The sequence below is a fragment of the Penicillium psychrosexuale genome, assembly GCF_028828465.1.
Source record: "Penicillium psychrosexuale strain IBT 29551 chromosome Unknown utg000005l, whole genome shotgun sequence".
In the NCBI taxonomy this organism is placed as follows: Eukaryota; Fungi; Ascomycota; class Eurotiomycetes; order Eurotiales; family Aspergillaceae; genus Penicillium; species Penicillium psychrosexuale.
This window is the reverse complement of record NW_026643190.1, coordinates 901,305-916,336: the sequence shown is the minus strand read 5'-3', so window position 1 is coordinate 916,336 and position 15,032 is coordinate 901,305. Positions and strand designations below refer to the sequence as shown.

Here is a 15,032-nt window from a genome sequence, read left to right as displayed (position 1 = left end):
GTTATCCGGCATCAATCCACCTGGGAATTCTTTAAAATTATCGAGCATCTTGACTTTCTTGATATTGTGATCCTCATCGAGGCGCTTCAATCTATGTGTCAAAATTGATCCGTGCATGAATATCATGAAATTTATGTAAATAGCCCACATCCATGAGCCTTCGTCCCTCTTCACATCTCGACTATTCTTCTCCTCTCAAACCCCCAAGGCGTGAGACATTGGAAAGAAATTATCATGAGATGTCAATATGGGAGGATATAACCAGTCCTAAGACGCAACATCAAATTAATGTATTACAACCTTGGAACCTTTTCATTGTATATCTCGCGTTAGTCCTATAGTATTTTATTAACTTTGGTTTTGCCCGTTGATCAGGAAAGAACTACGTAGCAGTTGATAATCTATATTGGCTTCATCCCTTGTTATCCAGGAATAAGAATTTTCATGAAGTCAAATTTCTTTCTTTCGATTCTAAACCATCAATGACTATCCAAAACCAATCTCAAGTCAAAAGTATGATACAGTACACTATGCCAAGGCTGAAACCTATACCGGGGCGGACGCTGACTCCTTAGTCTCCTTCTCCCGTCCCCGAATTTTGCGTCGCTCGACGATCAGGGCACCAATAATACTAATGCAACACAAAGCCAATGGCAACAACCACATATCTACCATTGCCTTATTGAAAGCGTCGAGGACGGCGATCTTGTCTGCCCCGTGTAACCCGTTGGTCAGAGTCGTGACACCTCCGGTCATGATTTGACTAGTGTCGATACTGGGGATATCTGTTTTGGCAATGTTTTGGTCTAGGCGATTGATGAAGAGGGATTGAGCAACACCAGTAAAGATTGCACTATCAATAACATGTCAGTAATTTATGGCTTTATCCATTTCCCCCTTCCGGTTGGATGGATTTCTAGCAACACTTACCCTGCCATGGTCTGAGTAAACATCACAATACCCGATCCAATAGGAATATCCACCAAATCAAGCACATTCTGGGCGACCATAACCGGCGTTTGAGCACATACACCCATGCCAAGGCCGAAGAGGATTTGGTACCCAATCCATTTTCCCGTGCCGATGTCGATCGTAAATGTGGTGAACAGACCTGCCCCGAGGGAGATAAATGTCGAACCAAAAATGAGGAATGGCCAAATGCGTCCGACCACTCCGATTAGAATACCGCCAAACAGCGAGGATAGGGCATTAGCAATGACAAGAGGAAGGGTGTCCACACCAGCGCCGAATGGACTCGTCCCTAGAGCTCCTTGGAACCAACTATAGATTCATTAGCGAGTCGGCTCTGTCACGGCATGTAAGACATGAAATGGGATAAGACATACATTGGAATGTAATAGAGCAGCAAGAACGAGGCACCACTAGAGCAAAAGCAGAAGAGGCAAACGGCGGCGACACTACGTTGTTTTAGCACACGTCCAGGCAGCATACTCTTGTCTCCCTGCCAGAGCTCCAGACCGACGAATATAATTCCCAACAGAATAAAAAGAACGAGTAGAGCGATGATTCTGCCACTGTCCCAGGCATATGTGGCCCCACCCCATTGCAGCGCGAGAAGGAGACAGACGACGCTTCCAATCAGGGTAATGAGACCGATAAAGTCGAATCCCTTGAGGAATTCAACTAGAGAATGAGGCTGCGCTTGAGGCTTGGGTGGGTGCACAAATAGCAGGAAAATGACATAGCTGAACGCACCAATCGGAAGATTGATGTAAAACTAGACCATTGAAGCCGGGTTAGCCTAGATTACAAAGCAGGTTTAATTCTCACAGGGGAAAGTAATCGATGTAACTCACATTCCATCGCCAGGTGACATGCTCGGTGAATGCGCCACCAATCAGCGGCCCAGTGGCATATCCAATGCCCATTGTACCACCGATCAATCCCATAAACAAAGGTGCCTTTGTCGGATGGGCAATGAATGGCACGAGAGAAAAGGTGCCAACCAGTAAACCCGAACATCCAATTCCTGCCACAGCACGGCCGACAATCAGGGCTGGGGAGTTTGGAGCTGCGCCGCAAATGGCCGAGCCAGCCAAGAAAAATAGCATGGCCACTGTGTAGACATATTGAATGTGATACCAAGTGTAGAGCTTTCCATACAGCAACTGCGTGATGGATGTGGTCATGAAATAGACACTACTGTACCAGCCAATATCTTTGATGGAATTGAACTGGTCCGAAATCACGGGGACTGCTGTGGCCAGGACGGTACTGTCCTAAATGAGGAATATTAGGTTAGTTTATGGCTCGTATAGGATAAGATATATGCACGTAAGCATTGTTACCCACCAAAGTGATGACAAAAATGATTAGGCACAACGAAAAAGTCACCAAAGCGAACTGGAAAGGGCCTGGGAGTTGCGGCTCCGGTGCAGCCTCAGCTTCATTGCTTGCGTCCACTGGACTTTCAGACACTTTGAAATCTGGAGCTGGCGAGCTATCACTACTGTCAACAGCGTTGAAGGGAGGCTTTTCAAAGATGTGGTCGTTAGGGGCAGCCATGACAGGAGAGGTGATAGTTATCACAGTCAAATAGGTAAAATACAAATTCTCATGGTAAAAACAGCGAACAGGAACCTTTCCTATGTATTCTGTACATCATTACTAGGGATTGGATTTATAATCAGAGCAGCTGCGGCTTATAAATCCACCACAAAGAGAAAAAGAAACAAGCAGGAGCAGGAGCAGGGGTAGTAGATTGAATTTGAATGGGGAGCTTTGATTGGTTGCAAGGCTCTAGTCTAAAACTGACGCATGGGATCAATTTAGGAACTCTAGATTGTCGTAGCGGGAGCAGCCGAAAGCTAAGTCCCACCGATCGTCGCTACGGGGTGTACAGATTACACTACACCTGCACATATAACATGGAGTAATCGAAAGACAAGGACCAATTTCTACCACTACTAAAAAAATATTGGAGAAGAGCGACCGGATTGGCTGAACGAGTGAGACTTAGTCTGACCATAAACATCCTTGTCGCCCCTTTAAAGTTTAGCTTGACCGCCACGGGGTAGTATAACTGCGGGTTTTTAATGAATGTCGGCGTAATTACCATCCGATAAAGAATACTATAGCTAAAATGGCGTAGTCTTGGCCATCGATTTACCTAAACTGGAAGTTTCCCAGCCGATATACCTAGGTACACAGTACTAGGTACCCAATAGAAAGGTTTCGAGCCTCAACAAGGTGCAACCGCGGGATAATGATGCCCCGAAAATTGGAGAGGTCTTCAAGGTTCCGTATATAGAGATAATGAGTATGACAGATAGGATTATAATATTCACCATAGACGTTCATACCTATTCCACGAGAAGCAGGGTGCGATTCAAGCAATTAACCTAGAAAGAACGAACAATGACAATAGACTTTAGACCCGATGTGGCTCGATGCGACATGCCTAAACCTGAGACAAGGACTATGTCCGATTACCATTATTGGCATGGCCTGTCGGTGGGTGGAGACGCCAGCAGCCCGTCTAAGCTACGGGAGCTGTGCACTTCGGCTCGAGATACCTGGAGCATTATCCCATAGGAGCGTTTCAATGCTAAAGCACCATAATATCCTAACAGGGAGCGAGTCGGTCGAGCTATATCCTCCTTGATTTTGGAATGGATACGGAAGAGTGGACAGATGACCATGTCCGCCACGTTGTCCAGGTATTTCAACGAGACCGTGTGGCAGGAATTGCCCAGGGAATCTTCACCAAAAAAAAGCACAGGCGCTTTATACCAGCATAGCGTGGGAGAGGCAGAAGCTGCTGCACTTCCACCGCCTTTCATAGCAGCCTACTACGCCCTGACCAGTCTTGCTGCTCTCCAGTCCGGGGAATCTGTACTCATTCACGATGCTGCCAGTGATGTTGGCCAAGCTGCGATCGTGCTCAGTCAACAATTGGGTGCAACCATCTTTATGCTCAGCAAGTCTTCGGCCGAGGCGTAGCTTCTCACCAAAACACACCGTCTCGCGGCTGGACAGTTCCTTCATAGCGGTGAAATCCCAGGGATTGATTGCAATTCCTAAATTATTAAGCTACAAATTTCTCTCTCCTACAAAACCTGATACATACGACCATAGGGTGTGGAAAACAGGGCTTCCCGTCCGCTCAGCCGTACTTAAGCCACACGCCGGTGAGTTAGTAGTTGGGTGGGTGACCACCAGCGAATCCTCACTGTTGTATGTTTCTGTTTTTTTTGCTACCCATTTGGTAGATATATTCCCTCTCATTGACAGTGAAATGGAACGATGAACCCTTTCAAGACCCAGCAAAGAGGGTGGAATTTTGTACGAGCATACGGATGATTAGTTTAGCCGAATCACTCAAATTAAGCCAGGAGAGAACATTTACAGATATGATGGGCCAATGCCATAACCTCGTGTGCATGTCACGTGAACGTTCTTTTCTCCTATTCTAAAATCATTAGAATCAATGCGGTGAAGAAGTAATCGGCTAACTTTGGTAGAATAATCTAACCGGTAGAATAAATATAGACTAGGCCTAATCTGGCTAGACGATAATTTCTATTACGTGCTATAGGCTAGTTACTAAAGCAGTTATTAAAGCAGTTACTAGAGCAGTTGCTTAAGTGGTTAGTTAGTTAAGCGGTTGCTAAAGTGGTTGCTAAAGTGGTTGCTAAAGTGGTTGCTCAAGCGGTTACTAGAGTAGTTGCTCAAGCAGTTTCTCAAGCGGTTTCTCAAGCGGTTGCTTAAGCAGTTAATAATGATATGATAAAAGGGATTTAATTTTATTAGTAGTTTACATACAGATTGTAGGTACCTGCTGTCTTACTACTCCCATAGCAGGAAATATGCCGTCCGTACCTTGCTTTCCTTCTTTATAGGCGAGGAGAGCTGGGACCACATTACAGTGTTATTCACTGAGATCCTTCAAAGCTTCTAGCTCTAAATACTGACGGGGTGGAGCTGCCTGTTGTTATCGAAGCCGGGGGAGCTGGAACTCTGTTCCGGGGTTGGAAATCTGAAAGTAAATTCTTATGAATGCCTTCTTGCTACTATCTATCGCACTGTAGCAGAGGTACTTGAACACGGCGAAGGAAGGTCCACCACCCAACTCAAGTTCACAGTTAGTGATGCTTTGGAAATCCTCGGTGAGCTTCTCCTCGAGAACCCACTGTTGAGGCGAGGGAGTGGTCTCCTCCTCAGCCCCGCAGTAGCCCACTCCCTACTAGGGAACGTTGCAGAGCCAGCAGGTGTCTCTGGCGGATCACAAAGAATCTGGCATTTTCTCACATCTGGTGGTAAAAGAAATCCACCTTTGAGACGAAACCCTGTAACATCCGTCTTTGGTGGACCGCGATGATCTTCGTTAAGGGCAGCTGGGGAGCATAACGGCGTCTCGAAGTTCTGGAAACAAACTGGAATGTTACGAGCCAATTCGATTCAGAAGAAAAGAGTGCAATTCCAATCAAATTCTAAGTACAAAGAAGAAAAGGAAAAAGAGAAACTATCTGAGTGCGCGTTCTTCCCTTCTTATACCCTTGCGTTTGTCTCGCTTAATTCTCGTTCGTCTTCTTGGGAAGGTGCAAGGGCATAGTCGTTCCTGCCTCGTTTGGCAAGTACGAGGACGTGACCGCTCCTGCCCCATTTGGCAAGTACGATCCTCCTCAGATCGTCACAGAAGACATGTCCTATCTGAAAGCAAACGGAGGCATAAGGCTGTGCTGGAGACGCCAGCTAGGGTGGCATTATCATACTCTGTCCTCCATAGGATAGAGACACTTTGGGATAGCAATTCTTTATCCCAGAGATACTGGAATCCCTCAACAATAGCTTGTTGTGCACATGTTGATACCCTCGTGCCTATCCTGCGGATTTGGTTCCCTGTTGAGACGTTGAAACCCGTCACAAAGAAGGAATTGCCATCTGACACATCCTGGAGGATATCGTACCGTAGGCGTAAGCAACTGAAACTGTCTGCAAATCCATCATGGAGCCAGGAATCTTTAATATCTGAGCGGTTCTTGAAGAGAATCACAATGAACACACTTATGAACACCCGGACGCCGAGCGCACACGGTCCCGTAATAGGTGTAGATCATCTTGAGAAAGGAATTTGCGGGTTTTTAGGATAACATTGAGAGGGTCGTCCTGGAGTTTGGGCAAATTATGCAATGCCAGCTAGACCCTGACGAAGAAGCTGCCACGGTATGAGCTGCCGGTAAAGAATTTGTAGAAGACGATGAACGGCGAGAAGACTGTAGAATTGGGGTTTGAACGGCTGCTCGATAGATGGACATGCCTTGGTCCTATCCCATTCGAAGAGATCGGTACTTATAGAGTTAGTAGAGAATTTCCATTGCCAGGAAGGTGCCGCTTACTGGGAACCCAAATCTCATCTCTTTACGCAGATTATGTGCGCCGTGGCATCAAACCTGGCTGAGCATCTCCCTTTTGAGAGCCAGCCGATATGAGGAAAAATGATCGGCGGATTCGGAATGTTTAGGTGCCAAAGGCTCGGGTGAAAGGGTATTAGAATTGGAATGGTGAGAGAAGTAAGAAGAGGTTTCACTAGTAAGAGTTGGATGAGTTAAATATCGAATCACGTGGGCAGGGTTTGGTAGTGAGGTAAGCACGTAGGTACGCATGAAGAGTTTAGGAAAGGGATACAATAGGGGAAAGGAAAATAATGGAGAAGAGGGGAAAGAAGAAGACGGTGGCATTCGTGAAATGAAGATTTATATACTCCGTAGACCTATTAAGTCGAAAATCGAAAATCACCTGATCGCCTGATCGATCAAATATGAAGCTATTCAGAGATCACCTAGTCCAATTTTTTTTTTCGAAATATAAAATTAATTCCATAAGAAAGAGCATTTAATTCTAAGTATTATACTTTTTTTTAAATATTAATTAGAGCGATATTCATAGAGCAATGGGTGGTTGAAAATAGTAGGTTCATATGGAAGAATAAAGTACGGGAAAAAAAGGGGGGGGGAATCATGTGACTTCGACAGATTAGGTAATCTCTGAATAGCTTCATGTTTGATAGATCAGGTGATCAGATCATTTAATAATACTATAGGGCTGATCATAATTAGCTAACTAACTATGGCAGTGCACAGCACCAAATGACGGTGTGGATTATTAATTTATTACTAATTTTTGCCTGGCAAAAACTCGGTTGGCGCGATGGCATCTAAAACCTGCCGTACACGCGTGATTCATGGAGAAGATACGCAGGGACGAGAGAGCTCAGATGGGCCTATGGCTCCCTCGGTCTCTCACTGTCACAAAACTCCATAGCTGATAATATTGCTACTTATTTTATCTGCATCTCTTATGGCCTTATTCCCGCACAAACTGAAATCTTGATCCACCAGAACATGCAATTTGCAACAGGGAATTGACCGCGCCATCGTCTGCTTCTCGATGCCGAGGGGCGGCACATTGGCTGGTTGCTGCGGCTCGAAGCCTGCCATCCCTACAATGTCTTGTCTCGAGAATCCAGCTATTTCGGTCTGTGGCAAGTGCAGAAGATTGGAATATAGACCTTGCGTAGCGGTCTCCGATGTGTTGAAGCTAAGCCCCTGGAGAAAGTCGGGCGAGACCGCGGTGGCATCCCCAACCCAGGGAATCGTTGGGTCCCACGTAGAGCCGGAGACTTCGAATGGGATGTCTTCCCATGCCACTTTATCTGGGTCATTACATATATAAGCGTTGTCCGGGGTCTCGAGCTTAGAGTTGCAACTGGAGCTGGCTATGCTCTGGCGCTTGTGGGAATCACATAGGGCCAGCCGCTCGATTTCTTTCTCTCTGCTCGCTTTGTTCTCCTCTTTATTATTGTCGTCCCTATCCATTTGACCGTCTTCGTCGTTGGGCCATAAGTCGGTCGGACATACAGTTTCTGTAGCTGTTGATTGGCCCTGGTGCTGTTCAACCTTCTTGGTTCCGCCATTTCCTAGCCTGCTCTCTCGTCGAGTGAGGATGGTATATCTGCCGTTGAGAGTAGCCTGTTAGCCGGTAATGAAGTTTGCATTCGGTCACAAGGAGACTGACTGATTCTTGATCGAGTTCCGGGATCGGGAAGGAAATTTTTCTATCTGGATCTCCTTCCAACTTCGTCCTTTCACGGCCACATATTCTACCAAACGACGGTCCTTTCTGTTGTTTTAGCAATATTTTAACCTCTGTTTCCGAAGGAAAAGTCGAACAAACCTCCTCCTCTGTCCATTCGATATGATTCAGCTGCGGATCTAGAAATTGCTTCCATCGCTTGGCACACTCTACTGGATTGTTAGTAAGTACAGATAGATCTACAAGGTGATTGCAAATGAAACACCAATAGCACGCACGTTCTGAACTGCGCATTGTCACTAGACAGTTTGAAGGTTGACCATAGATGAGATCCGAAATGCTATCTAGGCCGAATGCATCATACCACATGGTTAATTTGATGACTTGGCGGCTATTTTCGTAAAGCCGATACTGAAATTTCTAAATGTCCCTATTTCCGGCGAAGAAAGAGTGTGAAAACATACACCAGATATATATACATTGTGCTTCTGGAGTATCCCTTGCTAGTAGCTACATATTTATCATGTAGCTTCGAACTTTATCTCCGCTATTCGGCGGTAATTATCTCCTTACATCTATCTCTACCAATGATTGACTTGCATTTGTAGCCAGCCTGGAGCCTAGTCTGTTTTCTTCCCTCTCGTCATATTTTTATAATGCTTGCACTGCGAAAAATCACACCGCAATTTCTCCGAGAAAATGCTAGTCATGTGAACATACAAATAAATCATGAGGAATGCTTGCGCTTTGCCTGGTCTCTCGTACTGTGGGTCGTTTGCTCACAAAGATTTCGGTATGGTCATTACGATCCTGAGCAAATGGTAACGGCCTCTGACTATTATTCTTCAATTATCCTAAAATGTTGAATATCCTTTTCTATCTTCTGGCGCTTTCTGTCTTCCAGACTTCATATTTGATGAAGAGCGCCTTTCAACCGCCCAATTTAGGTGGGAAAGTGCCTCCTTTCTTGACAGGCTATGGATATAAAATTTGCAGTGTCGGTATGATCCATGGTTCGTTTACTCTATTTCCATACTCGGAAAATACCATCTATATCTCGTCCGCCTCCTTGAACCATGACCTTCTCGTGGAGTCTTCCAACAATGGTATTAATCATAAAGGATGTACGTCTGGATTCAGCATCCCTCTTATTCTGGTGCGATCTTGCTCATATATTGCTGCTGTGAACTCATTTGGGCCAAGGTGGTAGCCGTTGTATGAGATGCTCAAGGCGATTATCTATGGCAATCGGATATTTTATCCTCGCGGTTATGGTGACTTTTCCATCGCGGATTCAAAAGAGGAGAAGATGCCCCACAATAACTTTGGCAAAGGGTGGGAAGAGTATCACCGCATGGCAGCTAGATTTGTCCTCTTATCATCTGAGTCGCTGAAAGGGTTGAGGTGGCTCACGATATTGGACCGAAAGTACTCTTTTTATACCATGGACAACCTTTGCATAGCGAAAATATATGCTGCTATCATTGCTATATGATCTCTTTATTTGTTAAAAACTAGTATCGGAGAAGGACTTGTCATTGAAAGGATGAAGATAGATGATAGTAAAATCACACCACTATAATCCTATAATCAAACATACTTAGGTCCTCATGTGATACTTATTGAGGTTTGATCTACACTACTTTCGCACACTAAATACGCAAGCTGGGTTGACGGGCCACTTGAGTGATACGAATAAATTAACTGCTCTGCTAACATACATAAAGTCTCCAGCTTGTGCCACCCCACCTTACTTGCCATTTATCATTCTCGATGGGAGCCAAGCAAGGTGCATCAGTGAGTTGTGTTTAGCTATGGGATCCGCGAAAGACAAAGTAAATCGGCTCTTAATAAGGCTGATTTTTCCAGCTTTATATCTCTCCTACCACAAATGGTCCATACATACAGCTCTTTTAAACTACAGCCTACATTCGACTCTTCTCTGATCACCCGCTTCCAGAAAAATCCGATCCTGTACTGGAACAAAAATAATGTTTGAAACTTTTACTTTTTGGATTGCTATACTTCAGTTATTCGTCTTTATTCGGATGAGTAAACGGCTGTTGGCAAAGGTAATGTGTCTGTCATTTGATTCGAAGTTCCTATGATTGACAGGAGAATAGCACCCTCAAACAAGTTCGGAAATTGTCAACCACTCACCGGATCTCATTTCCAAGGACCAAACCATTCCTCTTACGATTCAGCCACCAATTGATGACTTTGAATATGAACAACCGTTCAATTTTATAGATTTCGAGGGAGTTCCCAACCTTCGCGGGTTTGGCGGCTATCCTAGCGCTTTCGGCAATCAAAAACAAACCCGGAGGGGCTTTCTATACCGGTCAGCACATCCAGGAGGGCCAAGTCTCGTAGGAATGAAACAAATGAAATCCATGGGGATCAAATTTATTGTGAATATTGCATCTCACAATGAAACGACAGTACCTTGGAAGATACCACGGGAGATTATGGAAAGAGAAGGGTTCGTGTTTTTGGACTGGCCCATTGAAAAGGAGGCCTTTTCAATTGAGCAGCTTCTCATAAAATATGATTCTTTCCAAGAAACCGGGGTTAATGTGGGTTCGCCTTATTTATTTCCCTTCCGTTCTATCTTTTACGTGTCTAATTCATGCTTGAAGTCCGTGTCGAAGAACTACATACAACTTCTGCAAAACGGAACCGAAGTCGTAAGACGCCTACTTCTTTATTTGAAAGAAAATCCCCGTGTGTACTTATACATTGTACGCTTGGTAAAGACCGTACGGGCATGGTTTTTGCACTCTTATTTCTCCTTGCTGGGGTGTCTGATGCAATTATCGCCAGCGAGTACGGCCTCAGCACAGAAGGTCTTGCAGGGTGCGTTGACAGTATTGAGAGCTATTTGAATCATGCCACCGCAAATCGTGATGACGCAAGGAAAAAAGCCGAAGAGATCATTGTTGCCGAGTCTGTTTCTCTATATTCGTGAATTTGATCAGTTATCTGACTCGAAATCTAGAGAAGAGAACATGATTGCAACAATTAAGGGCATTCAGGACGAGTATGGCACGGCAGAAAACTATTTGCTGCGGGAATGCGGCCTTTCTGATGAAGACCTGCGATGCTCCAGATCGATTTTACTAGCAGGCGACTTGAACATTCCAACCGAAAAAGCAGGGGAGACCAATCCAGCTTACGGAGAGAAATAATGAGATGAACTACTTGATGTTATTCTGTCTAAAGGAAGAGGAAGCCAACTGTCGGCATTCACATGAATGTAGGCAGCGAAATTGCGCAGGCTGCTGCCGATATGGTATTGATGAGAGAGTAAGTAGATGCGAACTGATTCAGCAGAATTACATAGAATATGTTTATATTTGATAACGAACCTATTAAAAATACATGATAATGCATGCCTTCACATTTCCATCCACAATCATTACAAACCTCCGAATTCCGAAAATGTACACCCAAATCAATTAAGAACTGGCCTCAAGCTCGCTCAGAATCTCATCAGCGGCCTTCTCGGCGACCATGTAAGTAGACACAGCGGTGAAAGTACCGGGGACTTTGGGGAAAACGGAAGCATCAACGACACGAAGACCAGAGACACCACGGACACGGAATTTGGAGTCCAAGACAGCCATGGTGTCATCATCAGCACCAATGGGGCAAGTGCAGGATGCATGGTGACCCCAAGTACCATCCTTGATGTAATCGATGATGTCTTCCTTGGATTGGACATCAGCACCAGGGAGAACCTCAGTGATGTTGACGGTCTGGCGCTTGAACGCGTCACGAGCAAGCTGGATGGCTTCGTACATAGCAGTGAGATCAGCCTCGTAGTCGCCGACACCAGTGTCGAAGTAGTTGAAGGTGATCTTAGGCATGTCAAGAGGATCAGCGGACTGCAGAACGACGTTTCCAGCAGAGTTGCGGGGGTGAGACTTGAGAATAGCCCAGGTAAACCAGTTGTGCTCGTCAGTCGCGTTGATACTGTAGTCGGGGAAGTAGCCACGGAAGTTAACGGGGCCACCGAATTCGAAAATGTCGAAGTCATCGGTGGCCGTGGAGCTCTTGTATAGCATGGTGGCGGCGAGACCGGGGGATGAGTAAATTCCGTGGTCGCCAAGAACAGGAGACTCCCAATCACTGATGCAAGGGTCCGCCTGGTCGCGAATGCTGAAGGTGCACTTGTTCAAGCAGGAGAAGTCCTCCTCGACTTTGCCCTGAACGGAGATCTCATAGTGGTCCTGGAGGTTGGTGCCGACACCGGGGAGATCCTTGATGACCTTGATACCAAACTTCTCGAGTTCCTCGGCGGGTCCGATACCACTCAGCTTGAGGATCTGGGGAGAATTGTATACTCCACCGGCAACGATGACTTCACGAGAAGCGGTTGCGGAACCGGGGGTACCAGTAACAGCGGAGTTCGACATAGGACTGGCCCTGTAGAGGTGCTCGCCATCGAGGAACTCCACACCGGTGGCGCGGGGTGGGGTTTCGGTCTCATTGAAGGTCACCTTGGTGACGTGGGTGTTCATGCGGACATCAAGAGGGTACTTCTTAGAGCCATCGTCATTCGTAGCATCGCGTACAGAGATGATGAATTCACGAGCACCATTGCGGTGAGCGTCGTCGGTGGAGATAGGGATCTGGTAGTAACCGGGCTCGGTGTCACGGGTCTCCGTGTCAGCATTGGCATCGCCAACTAGCAGAGTGCCAAGGTTCATAACTTGATCGGTCGTGTTACCGAGCGCATAGGCACCACCGGTGAGCAAGCTCAGCAACTGGGTATCCTCTAAGACAATGCTGAGGGGCGCGGTTTCGGTCGACAACCAGCCGTCGTAACCGTGGCCCTCAACTGCGGGAAGAGAGTAACCGTTGTTCTCCAGCTTAGTGAAGTACTTGCGCATGTTGTCGGGTGCCCAAGAGCTATCGTTGGTGATAGTCTGAATGTATTCAAAGTCAGACTGGTAAGGATAGACTGCAATCAAGGCGTTGTGGGCAGTGCAACCACCGAGGGTACCTGTACGAGGGTAGAGGGTTCCCTTCAAGGTCGAACCCGCGGGAGGGTTGAGGCCAGTGTATATCCCGCCATCGGGCGTATCGTAGCTAGTCTTCCAATCGCGAGCCTGACGCTCGTCATCTTCGTAGTGGTGGACGAAAAAGTTCCACGAAAGCTTCTCGTCTTCGGAGGCTCTGGCGGAGTAGGCAGGGATGGTGTAGTTGTAAGTTTCACCCTGGTCATCACCAGCCTCAATGAGCAGTGTCTTGTGACCAGCCAAAGCAAGTCGGGCTGCCAGAGGACCACCACCAGCACCGGAACCGACAATGACATATTCATAACCGGTGAGTTCCACGGCCTTGGCCACGCCGGACGTGGCGACCAGCAGGCCAAAGATATAAGCAAGAATCATATTGACAAAGAAGGACTTTTTGTGACTTGACCTTGCAGAAGAGATATCACCCAGCTTTTATGCATGGGGTTTCCCCTGAACAACGGGATGGTTCACGTCGTTCTCCATTTTTATCAAAGCCGTTGAATACTTGGCGTGCCTCGGTCTCCACTAGCTCATGGTGATCTACACGGAGACAGCTGAGCCTAGTACTTTTCTAGGACAATTACCGAACGATCATCAGTAGTTTAATGCGTAAACCTTACATCGATGCAGATCATCAAGACGGATCCACATGTTTCGGGGGTTTCTCCTTTCCAGAACGAAGCATCACTAGCAGTTCGCTATTGCCGAGACAGTGCAGATAATTCTTCTCAAAGCTGAGACATTCTAATCCCTGTCATCTGGATGCTCAATACCATGTTAATCCATGTCATCTGGAGGCTCAATATGTTAAGTGGCAGGCTTTCATCAAAAGGGGGAAGCCAATTCAAGATTCTATACGAGGTAGATCAGAGAGAGGAGCAGGCACCCAAAATGGCAAAAGAGGGAAAACCCCACATCTGCAAAGAATGCAAACATCGAGCGATAATCCTCTGCCGAGGCAGATGACAAGACATGCTCTACCGAGTCCACCATGGCCAACCCCACCAGGACTAAGAAATGGCCGCCACAAGCTCGTCAGGTCATGCATGTCAAACATGTTCACTCGTATTATTCCGAAGAAGACCCGTTTGATCAACGGAGAAAGAAAGCAGAGTATCTGACATAGGCCTGCGCCTGTACTCCGTACTGTGCGGAAAGAGAGCGTAGGCGGTGTGGTCATCGGATGCCTTAGCTACTTCCGGCTAGATCAATATGACTGTCGCTCCGCAAATGTTGAAGGGTCAATTATTGCGAAAAAAAGGATTGACCGTCAACTGTCGGATGTACGACACATATTGAATCGACAGATATGGGAGTGATCCCCCGGAAGATGTGCGTGATATGCACATAAAAAGATGTCCAAAGATGCTACAAGCATGCGACAAGCATGACCAAACGGCGTTCGGTGCCCAGGAAGAAAGGGAATTGTCTTCCTTAGCCAGCGACGCTGCTTACACTGGCGGTCGGTAGGATCGCTGGCACTAGACCCGCAGTTATTTAATGGCAAACTTAGTTGGGAAAGAAGATCAGAACGATGAATATGGGAAAAAGGAGATTTATCTCGCCAAAGGCAGACCTCAGGCAGTTACAGGAATTCATCATGAACTGAAGGGGTGGAAGTGTATTTAGAAATACTTTCGTCTTAGTTTTGAGGCAAGCTTTACGTCAATCACCTGATTAAATCATAGGTATTAATGACGTAGGGAAGGATGTAGTCTACTCTATCTACTATGGGATGTAGGATACTGTAAGGGGGAAGGAAAGTGGAGAAGAATATGAGCTTGCGTTGGCTTCACCAAAAGGCTACTAGTCAACAGCACCACGGAGAGGTCCAAGCTCGTGGCTGTTGGATCCCCTGGGAGCATACTGCTGTCCCAGGAGACCCCGGTCTTCTGGGAAGACCGGCCGAGTTACTCCCTTTGGAGCTAACCCGGGTGTCGAAGTCGCTGGTGT

General features: G+C 46.4%; 5 protein-coding genes across 5 annotated transcripts; 1 reads left to right on the top strand and 4 right to left on the bottom strand.

Annotated features, from left to right (window-relative positions):
• Window positions 1–546: 546 nt before the first annotated feature.
• N7518_009285 (MDR family MFS transporter) lies at window positions 547–2,526 on the bottom strand (the record flags this gene model as incomplete). Its single annotated transcript, XM_057190212.1, has 5 exons — window positions 547–853; window positions 931–1,281; window positions 1,347–1,738; window positions 1,818–2,240; window positions 2,314–2,526. The coding sequence occupies 5 exons, from the start codon at window positions 2,524–2,526 to the stop codon at window positions 547–549; spliced, it is 1,686 nt and encodes a 561-aa protein (XP_057037868.1).
• Window positions 2,527–3,660: 1,134 nt separating this feature from the next.
• Window positions 3,661–3,963, top strand: N7518_009284 (uncharacterized protein; the record flags this gene model as incomplete). The annotated part of the gene is made up of 1 exon (XM_057190211.1): window positions 3,661–3,963. One exon carries the CDS (start codon window positions 3,661–3,663, stop codon window positions 3,961–3,963), a length of 303 nt encoding a protein of 100 aa, XP_057037867.1.
• A 991-nt stretch (window positions 3,964–4,954) lies between these two features.
• Window positions 4,955–5,967, bottom strand: N7518_009283 (uncharacterized protein; the record flags this gene model as incomplete). Its single annotated transcript, XM_057190210.1, has 4 exons — window positions 4,955–5,203; window positions 5,272–5,396; window positions 5,686–5,904; window positions 5,931–5,967. The coding sequence occupies 4 exons, from the start codon at window positions 5,965–5,967 to the stop codon at window positions 4,955–4,957; spliced, it is 630 nt and encodes a 209-aa protein (XP_057037866.1).
• Window positions 5,968–7,268: 1,301 nt separating this feature from the next.
• N7518_009282 (SANT/Myb-like DNA-binding domain-containing protein) lies at window positions 7,269–8,424 on the bottom strand (the record flags this gene model as incomplete). The annotated part of the gene is made up of 4 exons (XM_057190209.1): window positions 7,269–7,974; window positions 8,038–8,138; window positions 8,197–8,264; window positions 8,334–8,424. 4 exons carry the CDS (start codon window positions 8,422–8,424, stop codon window positions 7,269–7,271), a joined length of 966 nt encoding a protein of 321 aa, XP_057037865.1.
• A 3,089-nt stretch (window positions 8,425–11,513) lies between these two features.
• Window positions 11,514–13,454, bottom strand: N7518_009281 (GMC family oxidoreductase; the record flags this gene model as incomplete). Its single annotated transcript, XM_057190208.1, has 1 exon — window positions 11,514–13,454. The coding sequence occupies one exon, from the start codon at window positions 13,452–13,454 to the stop codon at window positions 11,514–11,516; it is 1,941 nt and encodes a 646-aa protein (XP_057037864.1).
• Window positions 13,455–15,032: the final 1,578 nt, after the last annotated feature.